General features: G+C 42.8%; 2 protein-coding genes across 5 annotated transcripts in view; both read left to right on the top strand.

The window, feature by feature from the left end:
• Positions 1 to 24,579, top strand: part of NMNAT3 (nicotinamide nucleotide adenylyltransferase 3) — a 109,468-nt gene extending 84,889 nt beyond the window's left edge. For 2 of the 4 annotated variants that reach the window (XM_015132010.3, XM_015132009.3), the window contains exons 3-5: positions 11,715 to 11,898; positions 17,253 to 17,335; positions 23,384 to 24,579. In XM_015132010.3, the coding sequence (XP_014987496.1) occupies positions 11,715 to 11,898; positions 17,253 to 17,335; positions 23,384 to 23,766 (650 nt within the window). In that variant the 3' untranslated portion in view covers positions 23,767 to 24,579. The remainder of the gene's footprint in view (positions 1 to 11,714; positions 11,899 to 17,252; positions 17,336 to 23,383) is intronic. The other 2 variants (XM_077991533.1, XM_077991532.1) reach the window with 1 other exon arrangement.
• RBP1 (retinol binding protein 1) overlaps positions 1 to 26,309 on the top strand; it is a 231,459-nt gene that overhangs the window by 164,184 nt on the left and 40,966 nt on the right.

Raw genomic sequence — 26,309 nt, 5'->3', positions numbered from 1 at the left:
GGTTTCTCCCCCTTGAAGAGGATATCATGGCCAGGTGGTACTGCAGAAGAATATAAGTCATTTCTTTCTTAGCGTCTGAGGGTCAAATTGGTCCCAGTTCTCCAGAATACATCTTAGGGGTGTTTTTGCCTTGGGGGGAACATTTCCCATCTGAAAAAAGAACACAGGGATGCCAGCACCCCTAGTCATTTTCCACTGAGCATTAGTCCTAGAGCATCCTCTATGGTCCTAATGCTTATTCCTTTCCAGGGTGTGTAACCACCCATGGACCTCTGCTTATTGGATTAGTTACTCTCACCGGTGTAGCAGTCCTGCACCCCTTTTCCCACCTTTTCTTGACCACAAAGAAAGGGGCCTGGGCTGCTGGGTTCTTGTGGTCCTTTACCAGCGTGCCCAACATTGCCTTTGTGCTCAGAAGTGAGTTCTTTTCGAGGGTGCGTAACCACCCATGGACCTCTGCTTGCTTATCGGGTTAGTTACGCTCACCAATGTAGCAGTCCTGCACCTGTTTTCCCGCCTTGACCACAAAGAAAGGGGTCCAGGCTGCTGGATTCTAGTGGTCCTCTACCAGTGTTCCCAATATTGCCTTTGTGCTCAGGGGTGAGTCCTAGAGCTGGGCTGGGTTCCTGACAACCCAGCTGCCCCATCAGGATGTATTCCCATAAAAGCAGTTCTTATGCAAATTCATTTCAGAGATGGTGTAGGTAACCTTTTGAGTCAGGATTGAGATAGTCTTTTGATTCTGTAAGTACATTAAGGCTTGGTTGAGTGCAAACGGCTTGCACGTTTGAGGAGATCAATCATTAGGCAATTTTTCTAAGTCTGCTTCCACAAGAGTCTGTATCAATTACTGAATACCCATTGTGGTTTTTTCCTCAATCACCTGGGAGGAACCATCTATCTCCTGTCCTGAAGGGAGTTCCTCTTAGCTCTGGTCGGACCCTTATATGGTAATTAAGATTTAAATCCCCTGTTAGGAAATCTGTTGGGTTAAGGGAATTACCAGTGGTTGGTGTTAAATTATCTTTTTTTTTTTTAACAGAATAGCCCCATATTTTAAGATTTTTGAGTTAGTAAGCTACCTTTTTGCTTTTTTGACTTAGAATAATTCTGAACTGGTGAGGTGTGCTAACAATGAGGTTTCCTCCAAAAGTTACTTTTCTACTTTCTTCTGTTAGCAAAGCAGTTGCCGCTACAGATTGAATACTGCTACAGATTGAATGGGTTACTGGGTTAAGGATTTTTGATAGGAAAGCTATGGGTTGTCAGTGGTCTCAGTGTTTTTGGGCTATGCCCTTGTTTACAGTGACAACAAGGTAGTATTGGAGTATTATAGGATCATGGAGAAGACCTTCAATTATCAATTATAGGTTTTAAATTTACCCTTGCTTTTAGAGGAATAGGGCACACAGGGTTTTTTTTGTGTTTTTTGTTTTTTGTTGTTGTTGTTGTTTTACTATTTTTATCTTTCTCTTTCTTTTACTCTTTGACTCCCTCTGTCTCTCTCTCTCCTCTGTCCCTCTCCTCCATCTCTCTCTGCCTCTCCTCTCTCTCTCTCTGCTCCATCTTTCTCTCTCTTTCCTCTGTCTCTCTCTCTTCCATGTGTGTCTCTCTCTCTCTCTCTTTCTCTCTCTCTCTTTCTCTCTCTCTTCCATGTCTCTCTCTCACCTCCTCTTAGCCACAAACTTAGGGCCCTGGCAAGGGTGGTGGGGAATGGGTCCCACATAACTGCCCATGTCGAGAGTTGTGTGTCTAAATTGGGAGGGACATCAGGGACAAGACTCCCTGGGTTTATAGCCTAGATGCCTAAGGACTCAGCGTAGAGCTTCCTTAGATGCCTTTGGAGATACAACTTGCTAGAGGAAATGAAAGTCTGAACCTTTAGTACCTAGGAGGCAGGGATCAGAGGAAGCAGATTCAGAGGTAAGGAGAATTTTGGGGCTACATTCTCAAGAAAGTCACAGTCAGGACCCAGGAGGTATGGGTCAGAAGGAAAGGTAGGGGTGCATGCATGGGTGACTGTTGAGTAGAGACTTCTGGCTGCACCATGATCTCTACCAGCTACTGCCAGGAGTTCGGGACAACAGCTTTCTGCCTCTAGTTGGCCCTCAGCTTCCCCAAGAAAATTGAAAGTGGAAGCTAGCTCCAGGCAGACCAATGTCCCCAGCCCAGAAGGGTTGAGGGTTGTTAGAAAGCCCTTCCCCAGATAGCCTCACACCTGAGTCTTAAGTCCTGCAGCCACGCAAATCGTTTTTAACTGGCCGACAGATGCCTGGTATTTTCCTCCAGTTCTGAGGAAGAATAGGACAGAATAGCAAGCAAAAGTGGTCCCATATTACTCACCGCTTTGGAGGTCCCATCTGGGTTGCCAAAATGTTACCAGGGGGTCCTTGCTCCCCGAGCTCCCAAGATGGTGGCGGGCCGCTTCCAAAATGGCAGCGGGCCACTTCCAAGATTGTTGCAAGCCTTGTGGTCTCTGACCTGGGGTTCTTGGCCTCACAGATTCCAAGGAATGGAATCTTGGGCCATGCGGTGAGTGTTATAGCTCTATTAGAAGCCATGGGTCACAGAAGAGAACCATGGAACCCAGTGACTCAGCTCGATTAGTGTTCAGCTCAATTAGGACAAACCCCGGCACTTAGCCGTATGGAAACAATGGCAAGCCTTTAGCCCAATCAAGAGCCCAGTGGGCGCCTCACTGGATCAGGAGCACAGCAGACACTCTGCCAGATCTGGAGGGATGGAAGTCAGCAACCATCTGCAACAGTAGCAAACAGCAGTGGTGGACAGCAAGCGAAAGCTCAGCTCCAGCTGTAACAAACACGGACCAGAAGAGTGCAGTTGCAACATTAACAGAATGAAAACAGAGCTCCCATATAAAGGGAGGGGACCCAAAGGGGGTTGCCCTAAAAGTGATGTTTTCAAGAGTGCTAATGACCAAGAAGAACACATATCATATAATCTAAATAAAGAAGATATAAAAATGAATTTACATTATTTGAAGAAAAATATACAAAAAAATGCAAAATGAACTATAATATAAACCATATTAACCTCTTACATATGTTTTACTTTTTATCCTTCACACTTTTCAGTAGACTGTAATATTTCTACAGTGTGCATTAATTTTTAAGCTTATTTTATATATCATATTTATAAATTTATTAGATAATAAAAGTTGTTATTTTAAGGCTTATAGTGTTATTTGTTCCATCCTCATTTCTAATTCCTGGTTCCCAGAACAATCACTTATGCCTCTTTCAGATGTTTTCTCTGGTACTTGACTCCCCATTTCTAAATAATAAGCTTATACTGTTGTATCTTGTTTTTTTCAGATTTAGATAATATATCTTGGCTTCCTTCAGGAAAAATGAAGATTTCACTCTCTCACACCTTCACCCTCCCATTCACACCTCGCCTCCACCACATGCTCCCAAATTGATTAGCTCATAACTTTGGGTTCAATTCATATTATTGTTCACATTTATGTCTATGTAAATAGTGTCAACAAAACCATGCAGTGCACTATGATTCCATTGCCTCTCATATAAACTTTGGGTTTTTTCCTAGAGTTAATAATTGTTCATTTATTTGTTGCCTTAGTTCCTTATGCCTATCATTAATTCAGTCTCAATTTTACCAAAAGATCTCTAAAACTCTTCTTAGTCCAGACAAATTAATCAGATGATCTATCTGTTCCATTTATCCCTCCTAAAGCCCTCCAGGTCCTATCTGGACATCCAGCTCTGTGTACCCACTATACTGTCATCCTGGGATTGCCTTTCACTGTCTCCCTGGGGATTCTCTTTGCCTGTTTCCTGATTCAAAACCCTTGTTTCTTGGATCCCATGTCTTCTCTTCTGCTTTTGGGTTTACTCTCTTATTTGGGTGGTGGAATGCGTCCTCCAGCATCTTTGTGAAAAAAGGGTATAGAGGAGGTAAATTTTCTGAAACCTAGCATGTATGAACACATCTTCATGCCATACTTCAAAGGGCAGTAAACTACAGCCCACAAGCCAAATCTGACCCATATCCTATTTTCATTTATGTTGTGAGCTACGGATGGTTTGCTTACATTTTTTCAATGGCTTCAAAAATTATGCAACAAAGTTTGTATGTAGTCCATAAAAACTGTATGTGGCCTGCAAAGCGTAAACTATTTACCGTCTGTCCCGTAATAGAAAAAGCCTGCTGACGCCTGTTCCAATTGATTGGTAGCTTGGCCAAATGTAGAATTAAGGTTGGAAATTATTTTCCTTTAACATTTTGAAGACTTCCCTCCACTGTCTCCTGGATTCAAGACTTGCTGTTGAGAAATCCAATGCTATCCTGCTTTCCAAGTTCTGTATATTAAACCTCTGGTATCTCTTTTGAAACTTTTGAAACTTTTAGGACCTTCTGTTTAAACCTACTGGTCTAAAATTTTATAAGGTTTTGACATTGTGTGAATCTTCTTTTATGCCAAATGCTGATTCTCAGAGGACCATTGATTCTGAAAATGTATGTCCTTCTAGTCTGGGAAAGTAGAATGTCTTATTTATTTGATGATTTCTTCTGTTCTCCTGTTCTCTTTCAGAAATTTCTATTAGTTCCATGTGTACCTCATAGATAAAACCTCTAGTGTTTTCTTCTTTGTAGTATACAATTCCTGCATACAATTCCTGAAAATCCTGCATACGATTTCTGCATTGCCTTTGTATCCTCCAAGTTCCTTTGCTCCTGGTAGCTGTTTTAGTCTCTGTCTTTCATGGTAAGCACCTTTCCAAAATTTGTCTCTTCCTAGACTGTCCACTTATGTTTGCAGATCAGGCCCCAGATGCAGGCTAGAAGTTCTTGATGTGAGTGTAAAGCTGGTAGACCTCACGGTTATATGGTCAGGTCCTAGGTTCAAGACCCCCAAATGTGTATAGATGTTGGTGTCTTCTCCTAGGTAGGTCTGTTCCCCAGAGAGACATTCTGGGAAACATACTTAATCTTTCTGTCTTAAAGATGTTACTTCCCCGCACTCAACTGTGCCTATATTTGAGAATGAAGGTTCTCTCTGGTCCAACACAGGCAGAAAGCAGATATCTGCCCTTCTGCCACAATGGGAGGATAAGGTAGGCGATTGGAGGCTGGGGTGGATCTAAAGACTCTTCAGACAAACTCTCAACTGGCCCTCCTGTTTTCAGGCCCTCTGGCACCCCCACCTGGAGAGGTTCTTGGCTCCTTCAGTTCCTCAGCCACTCTGGGCCTCTGCTACTGCGCAGCTTGCCTCTTATGCCTTCCCTGCATGCAGAAGACTCTGCTTGGTTTGTTACTGTTTTTTATCAGCTCTCCAGTGTCCAAAATGTTTTGCGTTTTCCCAACTATTGTCTCCTTTTGCACTCTCTTTGCTCTTGTGATTTCATGCTTTGTTTATTCCTTTATCATTTTATTAGTTTTCAGAGAGGGTGAAGATAAACAAGGAATTCTATCTGTAAGGATAGTATATCTTTGTTCTAACTGATGTGCTCGTCGTGTTATCCAGAACGAAAAGACAAGTTCTTGTCCTTAAGGAGTGCTCAGTGTCATGGGAAAGGCACAGGCAGATGAATCATGTTCATACAGGTGCTGTAATGGAGATGAGTCTGAGCAGCAGAGGGTCACAGGAGAAGTATCTGCATCTAGTGGGGGAGGGGCTGGGAGGGTCACTGGGATTGTGGCCAAGAGCAGTGGGGAAGGGAAAAGGCTCGGACTTACGACCATTTGGAGGGCAAGAAGGAGTTTTAGATCAAATTGTTATTTTTATTGACTCTCCTCTCCTGGGTGCTATAAAAAGCATTGATTTCTCAATGCAGGGCCTGCCCTATCAAGATGAGCTAAAGCATCACAGGTGACACCTGGGTATCCAACATGCCCAGCAGAGCTGCCTGGGGAGAGCCCTGTCCTTCCACCATTTTCTTCTATAAAACAGAAATTAATGTGAAGGCTAAATGGAAATTGCTCAAGAAAGTCAGCACCCAACAGGAGTTAGTCCTCCTAGCCCCCATTTCTTTTAAACAGGAAGAGAAAAAGAAGTAGCATGTATGTCCCGTGTATAACATGGAGCTCAGATATGCAGAAAGATCACTAACTTTGCTTTCTGTAACATTCAGGTTGATCTTAAGCCACCATTCCATGAATTGTGAAAAAATGTGCCACTTCAAGGGGTTCTTGAAGTTTTGAACTTTTTAATGTTCAGCTTAGTCTTTTACAGGTTAGTTATTAATCGAGTGCATTTTTTCCTGCCTACCTCCCCACGAGTGCATTAAGCATCCTGGATGGCTTAGCATTCTGGCTTCCAAAACAGGGCAGCTGCCCTCACTACTTTCTAGCCAAGGGATCTGTCCTTAATCTTAGGCACTGGCATCTATCCACTGTCACTCCACTATTGAAGCCTCCTCAGCTTTTCTTGTCTCAGGCATTATATCCCTGCTGTCTGGATCTGTGCCTAGGCGCCCCCTGGTACTGCCAATGCCATAGTCCCTGGCCTTGGACTGAACTCCCTATACCCTGTATCTACCCGCTAGTAGCTGACTACTAGGTACTACCAAGTACCTGCTGACTGCTAATTCTCAGCCTCCTTCACTATTCCTCTTAAGGAGACTTAGAATTGCTGTGGATCTGTGCCATGCCCTGCCAAAGCTGAAGGAGAGTGTTCTGAAGCCCTCTCTGCTATATATGCCACATGCCATTTCTACCCTGTCAGTGCCGTTCCATATTGGCACAGAGCAATGCAAGGTGGTCTTCCAGAATTCCAGGTGGGAAGCAAAATATAAACTCCACTGCTCTACCATTGCCAGATTTAACTGGGCCTCTTAACTATGCCCTCCCAAACCCCAATACAAATTAGGTTTATCTCTGCAGGTTATAAGAATATAGGGAGCAGGCCTAATGCCTGTCTAAACTGTCACCACAGACATTGTCTATCAGGTTCTTCTCTGCCCTTCTGCCCATCCTTCCACCTCACCTCACCCTCAGGCCAAGAAGGGCCTTTTGTTTTCATTTTCACATTCTTTTCTTTTTACTGCTCTGTGAGCTTTAGTGAAACTGTGCATTCTGATTCCCTGGGTTTTCTGGTTCTTGATTATTTTAAGAGTAACTTTTGGAACTTAAACAAACCTTTTCTCTCTCAATATAGCCTGGCTCTTTTAAATGAAAGCTTTAACCTTCACAAGCATTACCTCTGAAATGAGTTTCAAGAGCCAGTTGTGGGAGTCAAAAACTGAATATGACCTCCTTGCTCTCAGCTGGGTTCTGCCATCCCCTTGAAGGAGGGAGTACCTCAGCCCTCAGGAAGGAGAGCCTGGGCCTGCCAGGATTACCATGCATGGAAAATGCTTCCAGTTTCTAGAGGGGCAGGCCACACTCTTAGGATCAACTTTCCCATTACAACAAAAAAAAGTGGTGGGTAGAACGTTTTCCACACTTCACCTTTTTTTAACTTTTATTTTGGGTTCGAGGGTACATGTGAAGGTTTGTTTTGTAGATAAACTCATGTCACAGGGGGTTTCTTGCACAGATTATTTCCTTACCCAGGTTTTAAGTTTAGTGCCCATTAGTTGTTTTCTCCGCTCCTCTCACTCTCCACCATCCACCCTCAAGTAGACCCCAGTATGTGTTGGTCGCTTCTTTGTGCTCATGAGTTCTCATCATTAGCTTCCACTTGTAAGTGAGAACATGCAGTATTGGTTTTCTGTTCTCCTTCTCTTTAGCAAACTTCACTTTTAAAGCTAAAAAACTGAAAGTTAAACACCTGTAACCAGAGAGGTTAGCAGGCTATGGGAGCACCAGAGCCTCTGGTGCCCTGTGAGCACTTGCCAGAACTGCTCACTTAAGCTTTGAATCAGCAGCCATGCAAGTGGGGAAGAATAGAATTCAGAGACTGGATCCCTTCTAAGCTGAGAGGCCTCAGAGTTGACTTCCCACAGGGAGCTATACCCTCAGGGGTAAAGTGAACTAGATCTTAATTCACCTTTTCTCCCTAATCCTAGAGAACTTCTGAGAAGCCTTAGTGCCTTAGTGCTGAGACAAGCAAAAGAAGAAAAGTGAAAGGATAAAATATCCCTAGGAAGAAGTAGCCACACATGAGTCCTTCCTCAGATTTGAAACTCCCATCCTGGATTAGCCAAAAAAACTCAAGCCAGGAATTTGATTTCAGGTTATTCATGAGCTTTAATAACTCTAGGTGCCTGACAAAAGCAAATATGAAGTGTCTCTGGAATATCTATCTTAGATCTGGAGATCCTTCACAAATAACTGCTCAGGGGCATTCACCAGAAAACATTCAAAAATAACTAGGCACAAAAGAAAACAATATAACTAAGAACTATCAGAAAAAAACAGACAACTGAAATAACCTGTACAGACTTTGAAATTGGCATTGTATGATACAGATTTTAAAAGTAGCATTTATATCTAAAGAAAAAAGAAACTATAGAAAGTCACTTACCAGATTTGATGAAAAACTCATCAGAATTTATAGAAATTATGACCAAAATAAACAAAATTAAAAGTTTATTGAAAGCCCATTAAATGTGTGCACACCAAAAACAGGATCCCAAAATACATGGAGCGGAAACTGATAGAGCTGAAAGGCAAAATAGACAAATTCGCAATTATAGGTAGAGACTTCAACACCCCACAATTGCCAATTACTGCTGCTGGACAGAACTACTGGACAGAAAATCAGCAAGGATATAGAACTAAAGACACTCAACAACAGCATCAAATTGACGTGTAATAGAACTCTCCATCCAGCAACAGCAGAATATATATTTTTAAGCACCTATGGAATATTCACTAAGATAGGTCATATTCTGAACTATAAAACAATCCTGAAAACGTATGAAACGAAAGATGAAAGTACTAAAAAGAAAAACAGAAAATCCACAATCATAGTGAGAGATTTTAACATGCCTCTGTTTACAAAAAAAAATCAGAACGTAGATTTAAGCAAAACAATTAGTAATCTTGACTGAATGGACAGAACATTACATTTGACAACCATAGAATATGCATTCTTTTTAAGCACACGTAGGACATTTACCAAAACTCACCGTATACTAGGACATAAATCAAATATCAACACGATTCACAAGATTGAATCGATATGGAGTATATTCTCTGACTGCGGTGCAACTAAGCTAGAAATCAATAACAAAAAGATAACCAAAAATCACAGTTTGGTAATTAAGAAAAATACTTCTAAATAATTCATAGATCAAAACAGACGGGTAATAATGGAAATTAGAAAATGCTTTGAACTGAATGATCATGAAAACACTACATATCAAAATTTGTGGGATTACTTAGAGGGCAATTTTATAGCCTAAACTGTATATAGTAGGAAATAAGGATGTGAGGGCGATCTGGCTGTGACATCTGTCACCACACTGATCGCCAGAGTTGATTCGGTCGATCTGGCTGGCTAGGCGGGTTCCCCTTCCTCCCTCACTGCTCCATGTGCGTCCCTCCCGAAGCTGCGTGCTGGGTTGAAGAGGATGACTATCCCCGATAGAGGAGGACCTTCAGTCAAGGGTATACGAGTAGCTGCACTCCTCTGCTAGAACCTCCAAACAAGTTCTCAAGGAAATAAGCAGACTGCAAATTAAGTTTAGGCGTACACCACAAGAAGTTAGAAAAATAATAGCAAAATAACACCAGTAGAGTAGAAGGATAGATTTATTAAAAATAAGACCAGAAATTAGTGAAACAGAAAGCAGACCTTCAGTAGAGAAAACCAGTATGCCAGAAGTTGGTTCTTTGCAAAGAACCAACTAATAAAATGACAAGCCTCTAGCAATATTGCCCAAGGATAAAGAAAGAAGTCACAACGAACATTAGGAATGAAAATGGGCATCACTGCAGATGGTTCAGATAAAAGACATTAAACAGGTAAAAGAATATCATAAAGAACTTTATGCCTGTAAATTTCAAATTTTAGATATGATAAGCAGAATCCTGGAAAATGTAAGTGGCCAAAATCATAATGAAGAAGTGAAAATCTGAATTATAATCGTTAAAGAAATTAAATTAGTAGTCAAAAATTTGACTAGTGAGTCTGCTCCCACTCAGGATGAGGCACTGGAGATATTTATCACCTGCCTGAATCCAGGCTGCCAGGTGGTGAGCGTCTGTCTGTATGTGCAACACCACTGCTCTCTCTTATCTAGGAATGTAGCAGGTCGTCCAGGGTATCATCTCTCCTGTCAGTGACAGCACAAATTAAACTCTGGCCTCACAAAACTTCACTGGTGAGTTCTACAAAACACTCAGCAAAAGAAAAAAAAAATGTTGTTTCAGGCTGGGCACAATGGCTCATGCCTGTAATCCCAGCACTTTTGGAGGCCGAGATGGGTGGGTCACTTGAGGTCAGGGGTTGGAGACCAGCCTGGCCACCATGGCAAAACCCTGTCTCTACTAAAAATTAAAAAATTGGTTGGGCATGGTAGCATGCCTGTAGTCACAGCTACTCGGGAGGCTGAGGCAGGAGAATTGCTTGAACCCAGGAGGCGGAGGTTGCAGTGAGCTGAGATCGCACCACTGCACTCCAGCCTGGGTGACAGAGCAAGACTCTGTCTCAAAAATAAAGTTATTTCAGTCCTAACACAAGATCTGTTACAGGATTGAAAAAGAACTCTCCAACACTTTCTATGAGGCTAGCATAACCTTGATACCAAAACCTGATTAGGACAGTGAGAGAAAGGAAAATTATAGACCTGTCTTACTACCTAAAAAACAAATTAGCAAAGTGAACCCACCAATACACAAGAAAGGTAATATATCTTGGCCAAATAGGGCTTATCTCAGGAATGCAGTGTTAGTTTAGGATTAGAAAATTCATCAATGCAATTTACTATATTAACTGAGTAAAGGAGAAAAAAAAAATCGCACAATCAAGAGTTGCAGAAAAAACATTTAATAAAATTCAACATTCATTTATGGCAGGCACTCTTAAACTAGGAATAACAGGGAATGTCTCATAACAACATATTTGTCAAGATAGACTAGGCTAGCTGCAATAATAAATCCTCTAGTTTTAGGAGCTTAACACATGAAAATATATCTCTCACCAAATGAATCCCATGTGGGTTTAGAAGATCTACAGGGCAGTTATCATAGTGAGCACAGTCCATGTCTATTTCAAAGTACACTCTCCCATTCCTGGGAGAAAGAGCACATTCCTCTCAGGTCAGTGATGGCCTGTGTAGTCCATCTACAGCCAATACCCACCAACCCTGGTTCACGCTAAAATCTCATCCTTTTGTCCTTCATCCTCAAAATCCCCATTTGGGCTAAGAAACTACATATAATTTTCATCCTCACATAGAGGGCAAAAATAGTGCCCCTGTTCATTCCTAGAGGAGGGGAAGTCATGCTGTTCCTCAGCTATATCCTGATCCTAACTGTCCACACTGCTGTATGGGACCCTTGCCTGAGCTCCACCCTCACAGCCTTTGTCTCAGCAGAGAAACCTTTCTCTCAGTGCTCCCTGGGTTGTAGAAGACTCTAGAGGAGAAGCACATGTTCACTAAGGTAGTGCCTTTACCCTTGCCTAAAGGAGCTACCCTTTCTCCCCCATGAGAGAATGCCAGAGTCTACTCCCACTTAGGATGAGGCACTGGAGATATTTAGCACCTGCCTGAATTCAGGCTGCCAGGTGGCGAGCATCTGTCTGTATGTGCAACACCACTGCTCTCTCTCTTACCTAGGAATGTACCAGGTCATCCAGGGTATCATCTCTCCTGTCAACGACAACTATGGGAAGAAAGACCTCGCAGCTTCTCATCACCGAGTGGCAATGGCCCGGCTGGCCCTGCAGACATCCGACTGGATCCGGGTGGACCCCTGGGAGAGTGAGCAGACACAGTGGATGGAGACAGTGAAGGTGCTGAGGTAATGGTAGTCACTCTCCTGTGTGATGACCAGGGGTCATGGGAGATGTCTGCAGAGCCTGCGGGGTAAAAGGTAGGGCAGATTGTGGGGCTGGGTTTCTGCCAGGCCTTCTCAGCAAATATCCAAGAAGCAGTTTCTACTTAGCAGGAGAGAGACCAACAGATTCACATTCTCAGAGGGGTCCCTGAGCAGAAAAATTACAAAACACTATCCTTTCAAAAGCACTTTGTAGAAACACCCAACCTTGTCAGATGACTGTAGCACTGGGGTCTAGCACCACCACTTAGTAGCTGTGTGACTTTAAGCAAGTTATTTGACGTCTCTGAGACGTATTTCTCACTTGCAAAATGGAGATAGCAAAACCTAATGAGGATTTTTTAAATGTAAATAACTTTCCTGACCCAGAACTACATAATAATATTCAGTAGGTGGAACCTTTGTTATTTTTATCATAGTCTAGGCTGAAAACTACATCTTTAGAATAAGCTGTCTTTTTTAATTGTACAATTCCTGGGTTATGTAAACCCAGACTTTTATGTGAAATAGAAAAAAAGACTGTAAATCTAGAAACAGTTACTCTGGATTATTTTTTCTTCTGGAATTTCTATTTGTATTCAGCATATGTAATCAAACTGTTTAAAACCCCAAGCCAGCCCTGAATGTTAGGGCAGTGGGTCACTAGCTTGTGTCTGCAAACTTTAAGGGGAATTGCCAGAGAAGCAGGAAGTCCCACCTCTCCTGGCTGTTGGGATTGTGAGGATGGCCTGCCTCATCACTAATGACAACCAGCTCTGCTGGAAGGGATTGCAAATTGCTGTGTCTTTTGTCTATTTAGAACCACTAGGATCGGCAGGAAATGGGAGGCACAAGGGACAAGGTGGAATGATTGACAGGCCTGTTCATAATGTGTTTTAGTTTTCATTTTTTCTTGTCTTCAAAATCACTTGGGAGAAAAAGGTTTACCTTTTTAGTAGAAGTAATCATTTAGTTTTTATATCCTGGTTCTTATTACTTACCTTTTACTGGGGAAAGAAGCAGCCGGAAGCATTCAGCAGTTAGTGTTGCTTCAGAACCTGTTGCCAAATTAAAAGGAGAGCCATTATAAAATAATTGTTATGACACATGCTCTTCTTTATTTTTTTAAACTACCCATTAGTATAAACAAAGACCCATATATTGAAAATTATATAAGGAATAAATTGACACCTAGATCATCCTTTTAGAATGAGTCATGCAGTCATTTCTCATTAGAAGCAAGAGAATAGATAGATCATCCAACAAGTAGTTTAGCTTGAATATGTAGGCAGAAACAGACGCTTTCTCCTCCACCCAGTGAGAAGCACTGTAGCCTAGGACACAGGTTTTAGAGCCAAATTTACTAGCGGAATGACTTACGTGATTTAGCCTCCCTGAGTCTCAATTTCTCACCTAATAAAATGGAAATGACATCACCCACTTCACTAGGATTCTGTGTGAATTAAATGAGATGATGTAGGCAAAACACCTGGTTTATGGTAGGCACTTAATAATGTTAGCTACCTTCCCTGAATCCCTAATGCTGGCCCATAATTTGTCCTCAAAACAGATAAGCCATTCATGGATAAATAGAAGTTGACCATAGTACTATTTATGATTACTTGTGCTTTGGCTGCAAAATACAGGAGTGAGCTAAGATTGTACTGAACGCATTCGTTTTCTTTTTAATTTTTTTTTTTTTTGAGATAGGGTCTCAAAAAAAAGCTCCATGGTGATTCCAATACAGGCTAGCCCACCGCTTCAGCTGCCAAGTTTATGAATTAAGCTCCGTTGCTCAGGCTGGAGTGTAGTGGCACAATCTCGACTCACTGCAACCTCCGCCTCCCAGGTTCTAGCAATTCTCCTGCCTCAGCCTCCCAAGTGGCTGGGATTATAGGCACACACCACCACGCCCAGCTAATTTTTTGTATTTTTAGTAGAGGTGGGGGTTCACCATGTTGGCCAGGTTGGTCTCCCAACTCCAACCTCAGGCAATCCACCCACCTCAGCCTCCCAAAGTGCTGAGATTACAGGCATGAGCCACCACACCCAGCCTGTTTTTAATTTTTTTTGTTTTATATCTCCTTTATTCCTGTGTTTCTTGGTGTTGGCCTGCACACTGGAATCACCCAGGGAGCTTTTAAAAGTACCCATGTCTGGATCTCACCCCAGAGACTAGCATGTCTTTGGTCTGGGTTGGGGCATCAGGATTTTTAAAAGCTACCAGGTTATTCTAATATATGGCTAGCCAACAGCTTCAGCTGCCAAGTATATGAATTAAGTTTATGATCAGTGCCAAGATGCATCCAAACCAGTGGTCTCAACTCTGGCTGCAGGAATCACTTAATAAGCTTTTCCAAATGCTCACCTCCTCCCACCCACCCCAGAGATTTTGATTTGTCAGGGATGGGCTCTAAACATTGCTATTTTTATAAAAGTTCCCATATGTATTTTGTGCAACCAAAATTGAGAATCACTGTTACAGTCAACACAGTTTTATAAAATGCTGATTAAGATTTTTAAAATTATTATTTGGACTGAGTTTCATCTCCAAAATGCACCAACTGCATTTGTGTTTGATTACTAACACTTTCTGAAAAGTATCAAAATTGAGGATTTGTAAGACTGAAAATCCAGTTATAATTGTAAAGTCAGGTGGTTTTAGAAGCATGGTAGAAATCCACCCATCCTTTGCTCCATTTAGTTTCCTCTTGATAATGTCTGTAGTGAATCTACATCATAGTGGCATAGTAACAAACATCGCTATAATGGAAATTCACTGTGGAGCGTATTAAGGATTCCTTCTTTCCCTATAAGATTGTTGCTTTTTATTCTAATTTTTTAAATCTAGGTCAACTTCCATGCCTTTAGGACACTTGATAACATATGTCACTCACCTTTTCCTTGTGTTGTGGGCAAGGCCTTAGTCACATGCCACTTGATGTAATCCATCATCGTCATCACCCTTTCATGCATCCCTTTGCAAACGTGATCTTGTGTTGTCCTCATTTTACAGATAAAGAAACTGAGGCTCAGAGAGGCTACATTAATCACAGTCACACACAAATAAACAGGACGTGGAGGTCCCATCTGTGGAGCTCTGAAGTCATGCTTATGGCCATCTTCAAAAACAGGGATCTACAGGCTGGGAGCATGATGTGGCTGGCTTTACACCTGCCACAGCTACCCTCCAATCTTTCCTGAAGACCAGTGGGGCTGCTGAGGACACCAAGAACATGCCCCCAGGGTCAGTCCACAGGCCCAAGGTACCACTCAGGCAGGCAGCAAGAAGCAGTAATGGTCATGCCCCATGGAGGCACAGTGGAAGTCCCTGGCAAATGCATGTTGTATTGAAAGTAATTATTTCCACAACAAAGTTCAGAGATCCAGCTAATATTCAAAGTAGGGTCAACCTGAACTAGCACCTTCAAGGTAAGTAAAATGAGAAACACCACCACCTTTTACTGATCACCCTCTATGTGTGCCAGGCTCTTTCATGTATATCTAATAAGCTCGGCAACTCCAAGAGGTAGGTAGGTTTAGCCCTATTTTATACGTGAGGACATGGAGACTCAGAAAGAGTTGTAAAATACTTCAAGTCCTACAGTTAGAAAGTGGAGGTGAGACTCGATCTACTTCAATCTGATGTGAGAGCTCATACCAATCCAAGGGTGAATCCTCAGAAATAAAGTTTACCAAAATCAAAGCAGTAAAACAATAATGAAAACACTGAGTGCAGCCAGGCTCTAAGAAGACTCTGCTGAGATAATCTGGAAGGGCTTTGAACCAGGTTAAATGTATTCATTCATCCACTCCTTCCATCATTCCTGAATTCAGCAGACCTCAGGAGCATTTTCATGGGTACTAGGAATATAAGATGAATCAGTGGTGTCCCTGTTCACAGTCTGGTGGGAAGATAGACTAAGAGTAATGATAATAACAGTTAACATTTATTGGGCTCTTTTTCTGTATGGGCTGGTGCTAAACATGTCAATTAATCCTCACAAAAGCTCTCTGGGGTAGGTTCTGTCGTTATCCCTCATTCTCTAGATAAAGAAACTAGAGACACTGAAACTCCAGAGCTACTAGTTAGAGCCAGAATTCCAACCCAGTCTAATTCTAGAACTTAACACTGTGCCCCCTCCCAATGATATTCAGCTGCAGGCCACTTCCCCAGTGTTTGGCAAGGTAGAAGCACTTCTTCATTCATGATCTTGTGATACTCAGTGTAGATAAGACCAGCATTAACTTTCATGACCAGTTTACAGATGAGGTCCACGTGGCTCTGAGAGTATCAACACTACAGGGTGTCAGGGTCATTCAAGCAAAAAAGCCTGAACTTAAACCCACCCACTCTGGCTAAAAAGCATATGCTTTTCCCACCAGGCACTACTGCCCCCTAAATACAGCTCTAGTATAAATGCATAATACAGGAAGTGGAAGTTTGCAGATCAAATTGATGCAAGAAGGGGTGTATAATGATTGCCTGTGTTTGACAAAAGCATATATAGGTATCTCATGATTTGCAGAAGATTGATTGCTAAAGAAGGCAGGCATGCCAAATTTGTGAAAGTCTAATCATATTTGAAATGCCCAGTGTACTTCGTGTGTATTAACCCCTTTAATCTTCATAACCACCCATCAGAGGTGGGCACTGTCATAATTCCTCACTGGCAGATGCAGCACCATCCACATAGAGACTTGAAATCACCCACCCAGGGTCACACAGCCAGCTGGTGGAGGAGCTGAGATTCAACCCAGGCCATCTGGCTGCAAGCCCTGGCTCTTGGCCGTCACCCTATTGCCTTGTAAAGTACTAGTTCCTAATGAGAGCAGGCAGCTTTTCTGGGAGCTAGCTGTGGGCCATGCACTGTGCCAGTGCTTCAAAATGTGTGTGTCTCCTTCACCTTCACAAGACCCTAAAAGCAGGTGTTGTTATCCCTGCTTCTCAAATGAAAATGTGTCTTGAATTCAAGTCTGTCTGATTCTAATAGGCATGTCTTTAACCCCTACTCAACAGTGACTCCTTTTTTTTTTTTTTTTTTTTGAGAAATATTGAAGAAAATGTTAAAAGAGTAGAAATGTACTCATTTCCCTGCCTTCACCCATGTCACATGGAAAGTAGTGGACTGTCTTGGACAGGACTCTCCATGAAGACCCACATGGCTTTCTGTCCCAGCACCTGGCAATGCCTGCCACAGAGTAGGCCCTCGACAGTTATTTGTGGAATGAGTGAACTAAAGTATATAAAAGCAGGTTGAGACAAAATCTGAAAATCCCTGGGTGGTTTTGAGGGCTGGAGGACAGACATACCCTGAGCCCATATGTTTACAACGCAGGCATCATCACAGCGAACTGCTCAGATCTCCACCCCAGATGGAAGGCCCAGACCATGGCAAAGCACTCTCCCCAACCCCTGCAGGTGGGTGCCGACCCTCTTGTCTGTAGGAGAATGAGATGTCAGGGATTCTGTGAGAACTGAAGCGGATAGAGGTGGTCACAGCTGCAGAGAACTTGAGTCCAACCCTCTGGGCACAGATAAGAAATTGAAGGCCTGCCTGGTTGGGATGACACTTCCGAGGTTGAAGTTCAGATTAGACAATCTGCCACCACCCCCTGTAAATTGCTCTGCTAATTTGGGATTTTTTGCCCCAAAGAAGTTTACCTACCCTTGTGACTTGTTCTAATGACATGGATTATAGTCAGGGTCACACAGGGATAAACTGATGAGTGCTGCTGGGTTTCTTTTAAAAGCCTTAGCCTTTTTGAATGTAAAATATGCCATTATAAAACTTGAACAAAGAGACTAAGACTTTATTTATAGCAGAATTACTCAATGGTTCACTCAAAAGAGGAAACCTATTTTTAAGGGAATTTAAAGTTGGTTTGGATTATCCTCTTAATTTGTAAGCCTAGACATGTAAGCCAGGAAGTGTTGTCATTTCCTGGTGTTTGATAAAACCTTGTTGGCTGTGATTTCACCGTGTGAGCTGCCCTGGTGTCAGGGGCAAAATGCATAACGCTCTCATGCAAATAAGCAGGAGCACCATGCAGCGGTGGGCATGCAGATTCCAGCAGGTCATCTGCAGAATTTCCTATGGCAGGGTCTCCAGACTTTGGTTGGTGGAACACTGCTTCCAGATTAGAAGAGTTTAGGAATGCCGAGGTTTAGCACACCTAATGTGGTTTCTTTACTGCAGGACTTTTTAGAGCCTTTACTATGTCCATGGGCATTGTGATTCTACAAGAAAGAGAAATACCTTGCAGTCATTCTTACCACTTTTTTAAGTATGGAACTCTTTGTTCAATATCTGTTAGTATTTTTCAGAACTAGCGCTTCCTAGAGCAAGATTGGGAAACACTCTTCTAAAAAGACTTGGAAATGCTACCAGGCCCTAAAGGTGCCATGCAACAGTCCCCAAATGCTGGCCAAAGGATCACTCACAGCAGTATCCCCTGTGCAGCTTGTTAAAAGCACTAATTCCCAGGTGTCTTCCCAGACCTTCTGAGTGGGAGTAGGGCCCAGGAATCTGGATATTTAATAAGCATTCTGAGGATCTGCTTTACAGCCAGTCTGGGGGACTGTGCATGAGAGTAAGAATCTAAGAAGGAGTTACAGTACCTCCTATATAATCATCTCATATAATGTTTATTGCATTCCTCTGGTCTCTCTGTCTGCCTGTCCTCTCTGTTACCTGCATGGGCTCCTTCCCACCCATCCCCCATAAGCACAGTGTCCAGTATTCATTATCAGCCTCTCCCTTCTTTCTGCATCATCTCTGACTCAGCAGGCATTATTTAAAGGATTTTACAGACACTTTCTGAGCACCTCACTGGAAGAGACTCTGGGCTCAGGCTGAGAACAGAGACAGCCAGCCCCAGCCCCCATCCCAAGCTGGAGACAGGGTATGAATGGAGGTGAGTCCAGGCGTGAATTAGGAAGGCTGCATGGAAGAGGGGGCACCTGCACTGAGACTTGCAGGATGACTGGATTATTGAGGTTGGAGACATTTCTGGGCCCAGAGGCAGGCCAAGGAAAGCATAAGGGTGGGAGATGGCGTAAGTGTGAGGCACTCCATGCCACTGGGGCAGACTGGAGCCTCCAGTGAGAGGCAGGGGCAGCCAGAGTGACTCAGGAGGGACAACACACTGAGGCTCCCATCCTCTCACACTTCACTTCTCTGCGTATGCTTCCAGAATCCCCGTCTCAGCTTTTTGCCTGGGCCTGCCCCTCCTTCCTCTTAATTCTTTGTTCCCCTGTTGAAAACCTGTCTGTGAGGCCCAGTTCAGAATTCACCTTCCCTGTGGAACCAGCCCCCGCTGCTCTCATTAATATGAGTTCTCTCCCTCTGCCAAAGCCCACCCCAGGTTCTTTCCAGATTCATTTTTCTAGGGGCTACCAACTTACTCTGCTTGGCCCTGTATTGTTGAGGGCCTCTTTCTCTCTTTTCAGACCCTAAATCCCACTCATCTTGTTCTATTCTAAAGTAACTATTTTTAAAAAAAGGAAGTTTACATGAAATGAAAACTGTTTTTCAGTTTACCAAAATATATCAGGGACTTTAAAAATCCTTGCACTCTGCTTGATAAATTCCCATTCTAGGAATCTGGCTAAGGAAATAATTAGAGATTGGGACAATTACTTATGCAGAAAGATGTTTATCACAACAGTTTTTACAATGGCAGGAAGTGAAAGCAATCTCAATGTTTAAATATAAAGGAAAGTATATGTAAGTTTTACTGTATACATAGGATAAAGAAACTACATAAAAGGTTTTGATGGTGTGGAGAAACACTTATGAAGGAAGTGGGAAAAATCAGGATACAATACTGCATATAATCTCAAGTATATAAAACTATGACTGTACTTTCACATCTGTTTGCATGTCTAAATAGAAAAGACTAAGGAAATACACTAAAAACTTATGGTGTTTTATTGAAAGCAGAATTATTGTTGTTATTATTTCTGCTTTAAGTACTTACATATTTTCCATATGTTCCATAGTGAACACAGTTTGATGTTTGTCATTGGGGTAAAATGTAGAGCAATTAAAAACAGGAAGGTAGAATTTTTCTCAGCATAAGTTTGGCTTTTGATGAGATGGCATGTGTGTTACTAGTGACATATTTCTAAAGGACCATTTTGTGTGTTGTGTATTCTATTGGTGTGCTGTTATACTCTGGGGTTGCAAATTACATGATGAGCTCAGCAATTTCTGGCTGCCAGAGCCTTGCTTTGCCCATCACTCCTGTGATTTGCAGGCCTCCTTGGGCTCACCCAGAGTCATATGGATTGCTACATTCTGGGCTGTTTGGGTGTGACACTTTGGGATGGATGATGCCTCCATTTCTTTCACAGCTGACTCTGTCTGTCTTTTGTGAAGGTGGCCCCCGCCCATGGCTGATGGAACTGAGCACAGCTCGGCCACATTCAGAGGATTCCCTCTCCCAACAGAGCAAGCCCTTTATCTGTTTCCGTTTTATACTGAATGTTCCAAGGTGGCCTTGTATGGTAAATTTAGGTGCTGCCTGTCAGATGCTTCATCTCTCTTGTCCTGTTTAGACCCAGAAGTCCCACATTTCTAAGTGTGTCTGTGAGGTACCATGACAGACATCGCTGTTGGTGGCAGTGTTCACATGCTGCGCCAGACAGGAAATTCACATTGCATTCTCTCCATCGCTCAATTCCCATAACTTCCAAAGAAAGCTTTACTATCCCCATTTTATGGCTGAAGAAATAGGCACATAGGCTAAGTAATTTTCCTGAGGGTACCAGCAGATTTAAACTTGAACCCAGAGCTGACTGACCTCAAGATTGGTATTCTTTGATCTCACAGACTTAGGACAACCAAACTTTCAAAGATCCTAGTGGCACTTCCCTCACAGTCTATGTAAATTTCAGCTTTATCTGCCTTTCAAAGCCCTTAGCTACTCAAAGGTAGAGCACACTGCCGCCAAAATGCCCACGGACATCCTGTTTGTTTATGTATCTGTATCACTGTTAGGAGAAATCATATTGATTTTCTTTATGCTACACCCTGGAGTTACATACTTGGGACTTGGATAGAATCACTCGGTCTAAAACTTTTGTAACCTTGTTGTAAATGGATTTGGAAGAGATGTGTGAATGCCTTTGTGAGCCCTGAAGACAGGACTGCCAGGAGTTGGAGGTCTGCGGCCCATGTTGCCTGAGAAGTGATCTATCACATGGTATTGTCATCATGGAATAACAGGCACCGCCAGCCTCACAGATATGCCTTTGATTTGGGGGGCAGGGGAGGTGTGGGCACTTGTTCCTTCTAGGCAAGGCTCAAAGTGAATAGTACTCCTTACTGTCATTGTTAATGAATCAAACAGTACCAAATATTGAACCTGACATGCAGAAACTGTCCCCACAAAAAAAAATCTATTGGAAAAAGAAGGTGGTATCTTCTCTGTTCTCTGACCTGTAGGAAGAGAGGGGATGTGTCCCAGGCCCCAGCAGAACTTGGAATGAAATGCACATCATAGTACCTTCCCCATAGGAAGATCACATAAAACTACCTAATTGTTTGAAAGACCAAACGTAGTTCTTTGTACTACACTGGTCGGATAGATAAGAAATTGGAGTAAAACTTCACAGATGCAGAACAGTTCAAATACACATTATGTTGTGAGCAATGGGACCAGCCCAAATTAGTGAAAAGTGTGTTACCGAATAATTGTTAAATGTAATTTTATTGGTTTAAAAAGGCCAGACACTGGAAGATAATTCATAAATGTTGAGTGGGTGTTTCTATGAATAGAGTGGTAGATAAATGAGTAAATGGATAAGTGAATGAATAAATGAAGCGTAATATCCTGATTTTAAAGTTGAGATCGCATGAGGGGTATCGAATGGCAGAACCAGAATTTGGATCTAAGGTGTCTGGATCTAGAGTCTTAGTTTGTAACCGCTAAGAGTTCATACATGCGTGAATGAAGGAATGTTTGAATATCACTTACTAGACCAGTATTATGCCGCTAGAGCATCTGAAAAGTGTGTTTCTGTGATTGCATATGTTGCTTTAAATGAGTCCAGAGCTCATCATCTCATGGAAACTGAGACCCAGAGAAAGAAAGGGCTTGGCTCCAGCCGCACAGCAGCCTGTGCCCAATTGAGGCCAGGACTCAGACCTCTCCATGACACCTCCAGTCTCTCCCTTTCCAATCCACAGTCACTCCAGTGCTTTTGTGTGAACTCATCTCTCTGGTCCACGTTTGGATTCCTTCAAAGGTTCCACCTTAGAGGATCCCAAACTGACCATTTACACCAAGTTTTTCCCCAGTATGGTAGCCCTGGAGCCTCTACTTACTGAGACTTTGTGCGACTGACAGGTGCCAGTGCTCTGGGACCCCAGTCTTTGCCATCTGCTGAAGCTGCAATCAGCTTCTGGAAGAATCAGAGACCCTGCAGCTTGTTTCTAGCACAGACGTGGATTTCCTTTGCTGATTAGCTCACCAAGAGGGACACAGATAGTGCCAGGAAAATCAGTCTGGGTCTCTAGGAAGGACTTCTCCAGTATAATGCAAGTACAGATTCCCACCAGCAGGCAGCAGCAGAACCCAGCAGTTGCCCACCTGGAGGATGGCTGCCTGGGTTTGACTCCTGACTTCTCTGCCTAGCTGAGTGACCTCAAGCAAGTCACTTATCTGTCTCTGCCTCAGTTGCCCCCTCCATAAAATGGGCACAACAATACTCACCTCAGAAATTGTTCTGGGGTGCATATGGTATTATCCACATAAACAGCTTAGTAGTAGTGCCCATAGTAATCTCCCAATAAATGTTATGTATGATTTTATTACCACAATTAGCATTCTGTTAGAACACATTCCAAAGGATTATCCACATTAAGCATTGTTCTAGAGCTTTGTTTTATTGGAAACTGCAATGAAAAGGCCACCAGCTGGAGTCTTAGAGACCTTTTGGTTATCCAAAGAGCCTTTATAATTCATCTTTATAGTGAGATTTTTATATTAAAGTGCCAGGTACTAGTTCCTAGTAACACAAGGGCTGAAATGGATTTCAAATAGGGCAGTGACTTGTCCAAGGCCCACAGCTTGTTGGTCTCAGGGCTTTCAGAACGTTACTTTCCATCAGAAGACACAGTACTAGGTACAGCACAGCCACCTTTAGAGCACTCTGCCTTGGTCCAAAGCAACCACAGACAGACTTCTGTTAGAACACTGGAAAAAAAAAATTGGTATTAGTTGGCACTTTTCCAATATTAAACAAAAGGTGTATTGATTAAATCATTACTTTCAACTGTATTCCCTGAAATAGCTGCAGATTCATTTACATGCTTTTTCTTTTCAAGTCATGAACGTGGAGACAGAGTTCTCGATACATTCCAAGAAAAGCATTTTGTGAGACTTTCCAACAGAATATGATGTTGTCTTTCCTGGCAGTGACCCTTCTGTAACTTTACTGGGTCCATCCTTGTTTTTGCAGCTGTGCCTGAGCTGAAGCTTCTCTGCGGGGCAGACGTCTTGAAGACCTTCCAGACCCCCAACCTCTGGAAGGATGCGCACATCCAGGAAATAGTGGAGAAGTTTGGCTTGGTGTGCGTGGGCCGGGCAGGTCACGACCCAAAAGGGTACATCTCAGAATCTCCCATCCTACGGATGCACCAGCACAACATTCACCTGGCCAAGGAGCCCGTGCAGAATGAGATCAGTGCCACGCACGTCAGGCGAGCTTTGGGCCAAGGGCAGAGCGTAAAGTACCTGATCCCCGATGCTGTCATCACCTACATCAAGGACCATGGCCTCTACACCAAGGACAGTGCCTGGAAAGGCAAAAGCACCCAGAGCGCTGAGGGCAAGACAAGCTAGGGAGGGGGGACTCGACCCACACCTCCTCCAGCAAGCTCCTGCTGAGGATAGGGCTGGTTAAGGTTTCTGTTTTACTTTGGTTTTTGCTTCTCCATTTTTCATTTGCTTTATTTCTACAATGTTTCTACTTCCGAGGAGTCTTCTGTCCCAGGAAGAGATACCTTCTTTGCAGGAGAGGAAAGGTCTAAATCACAAGGACAGACATTTATCAAAGAAGTTAAAATGGTGTGGCAGGTCATTAGGATTAGGCAGAATCTCTCAGAGCTGCTGGACAAGGAGGCCTACTGATTTTGTGTGGATGGTAATTATGGCGTGCACACTGAATGCAGTTCTGAGCATGGCAGGGGCCTCTGAGGGTCAGATCAGAATTGCCCACAATGCGTTTTTTAACTAGGACCAGGTGCAGCATGCTAGTCTTGATTGGAAAGATTTGACAGGATGCTAATTACTGAACAGTGGGTTTTTGTCAACGCCCTGGTTTCAGAATATGAACTGAGGAGTCCAACAGTTGGAAGCCACACATTGCTGATTTACATTGGATCTTGCCTTACAAACCATTGTCTGCCTGCCTCACCAGCCTTTCATAAAATTTAAACAAAACTCTTTCTACGTAGTGATCAAGCAGTATTTTTGATATAGCAAGTGTCAAACTTGCTATAGTATAAAAGCCGGGGCTCCTGGTTTCCAGGTTTCTAAAAAGGAACTGAGGTAAAACAGATGCCTGACTGTTTTAAAGGATCTTTTTTAATGTTTTATGACTGCCTGTCTGTTTGAATACTGGCAAAGGGATAAATAATAAATTGACATCAAAAAGTACTAATGAAAAGTTTCTCTTTTTTCTTCCTTTGTTATATTATTAATGCCTGATGTACCAGCTGTTGCTCTTCTTTTTAGCTGCTCCATGAAATTTGCTACTGTTCCAATCGAACTGGCATGAATTTAAAAGTTTGTGTTTCCAGGTAGTAGGAATGGAGGAAGCAATTGCTTTTTGGTGCCACACAAATGGCCTTCTAAAAGAAAGCACTGGGCCAATAGCTCTTTTCAGGGTGGTCTCTGAAATATTAGAATAGGGACCTCATGTGCATACAGGATTTGTCATTCTGCTCCCAAATTAGGGAAAGGTTTTGATTGGCCTAACTCTGTTTCAGTTTACTCATTATACTTGCTGACCACATGACTGAATGCATTCAGAATTTACATCTCCATAGTTTTACTCTGGTTCATCCTTGCTACAGGTTTAGTCATGCAGAAAAACAAAGAGCCTGTTAGGAAGAATCGATTTTCTCCCCCCTCCCGCAAAACATCTCAGTGTTCGCATATGTGTCATGAAGTGAAGTAGGAAATCAGGATTTTCTGGATCCAGCAAGGTCAGGGTGAGGAGCAGATTTTGATCCCTGCAACCACTGAAGCTGCCAGCCATTCCTCACCCTAAATGAACTCTGCACTCCAAGAGGTCCCTAAGGACCCTGAGAATCAGACAGCCTAGTCCAAAATCTGCCACAGCAAGCTGTGTGACTTTGACTAACTCCCTTCCCCCACTGTGAGCCTCTGTTTCCCTGCCTCTAAAATGGGAGATTTAATCAGACACCTCCAAAGTATCTTCTAGTTCTGGTTTTCTAAGACTCTGAGCGCTTCTGACCTCAGCCTACCCAGCCTTCTTTGGATCCAGTACACGTCTAGCCAGACTGGAAGCTCCCCAGGGACAGAGGATCTTTGTTTCCAGGGTCCCAGAAAGGGCCCTAATTATATGGATCTCTAATTTCAAATCAATAATTTTTATTCTTATTTCTGGAAAAGGGCCTTCAAAATTGTACAAGGTTTTGACTCTCTAAAATGGATTCGCCATTTGCCCTGATGACAGTGTAGACAGAAGGGAAGTGACGATGTATTTGAGACCTGAAGAGGAAGTTCACAAGATCTGGGGATAGGTGGAGGCAGCTGGCTTTCAGGAAGAGGGAACATCACATGCAAAGGCCTTGAGGCAGAAGAGGCCAAAATGGGCAGCATGCTGAGCTGGATTTATCATCACTTCCTGGAGAAGGGGTACCTTATTGCATCATGCACCTGACAGCAGGTGTCTGAAGCCCCCTTGCCCCTGTCCAGCCTCTCCATAGGCTCAGGGCACCAGGTCCAACCAGGTTTGGAGGTGATGTCATCATCTCCCTGATCCATGTGTGCATCATGCAGCCCCTACCAGGCATAACATCCACTTCTGAGCCTTTATGTTGCCTCTTTCTAAAATAAAACAACAGAACCACAAAACCTACTTCATTAAATACATCTATAAATAAAACATTATATATCTTAATTTCTGTACTCTCACTTTATCTCATTGATTCATGTAGCCTTTTTTTAGCATCAGAAGAGAAATATATGTATCACTGCTGTGCTCCTGATTTATCGTGTTGACACTGACCTGCATACCTGATTCCACATTCCTTTCCATTCCCTCGGGTCTTTTCTGCATCTACTTTGCCAGGGTGTTTTGTTTATTTTGCAAGAACAGAAAAACAGTGGTTTGGGCTCCTGAGTAAATAGAATTT

Source organism: Macaca mulatta, chromosome 2, assembly GCF_049350105.2.
Source record: "Macaca mulatta isolate MMU2019108-1 chromosome 2, T2T-MMU8v2.0, whole genome shotgun sequence".
Classification (NCBI taxonomy): Eukaryota; Metazoa; Chordata; class Mammalia; order Primates; family Cercopithecidae; genus Macaca; species Macaca mulatta.
The sequence above is the reverse complement of the archived record's forward strand: the minus strand, read 5'-3'. Positions and strand labels throughout refer to the sequence as shown.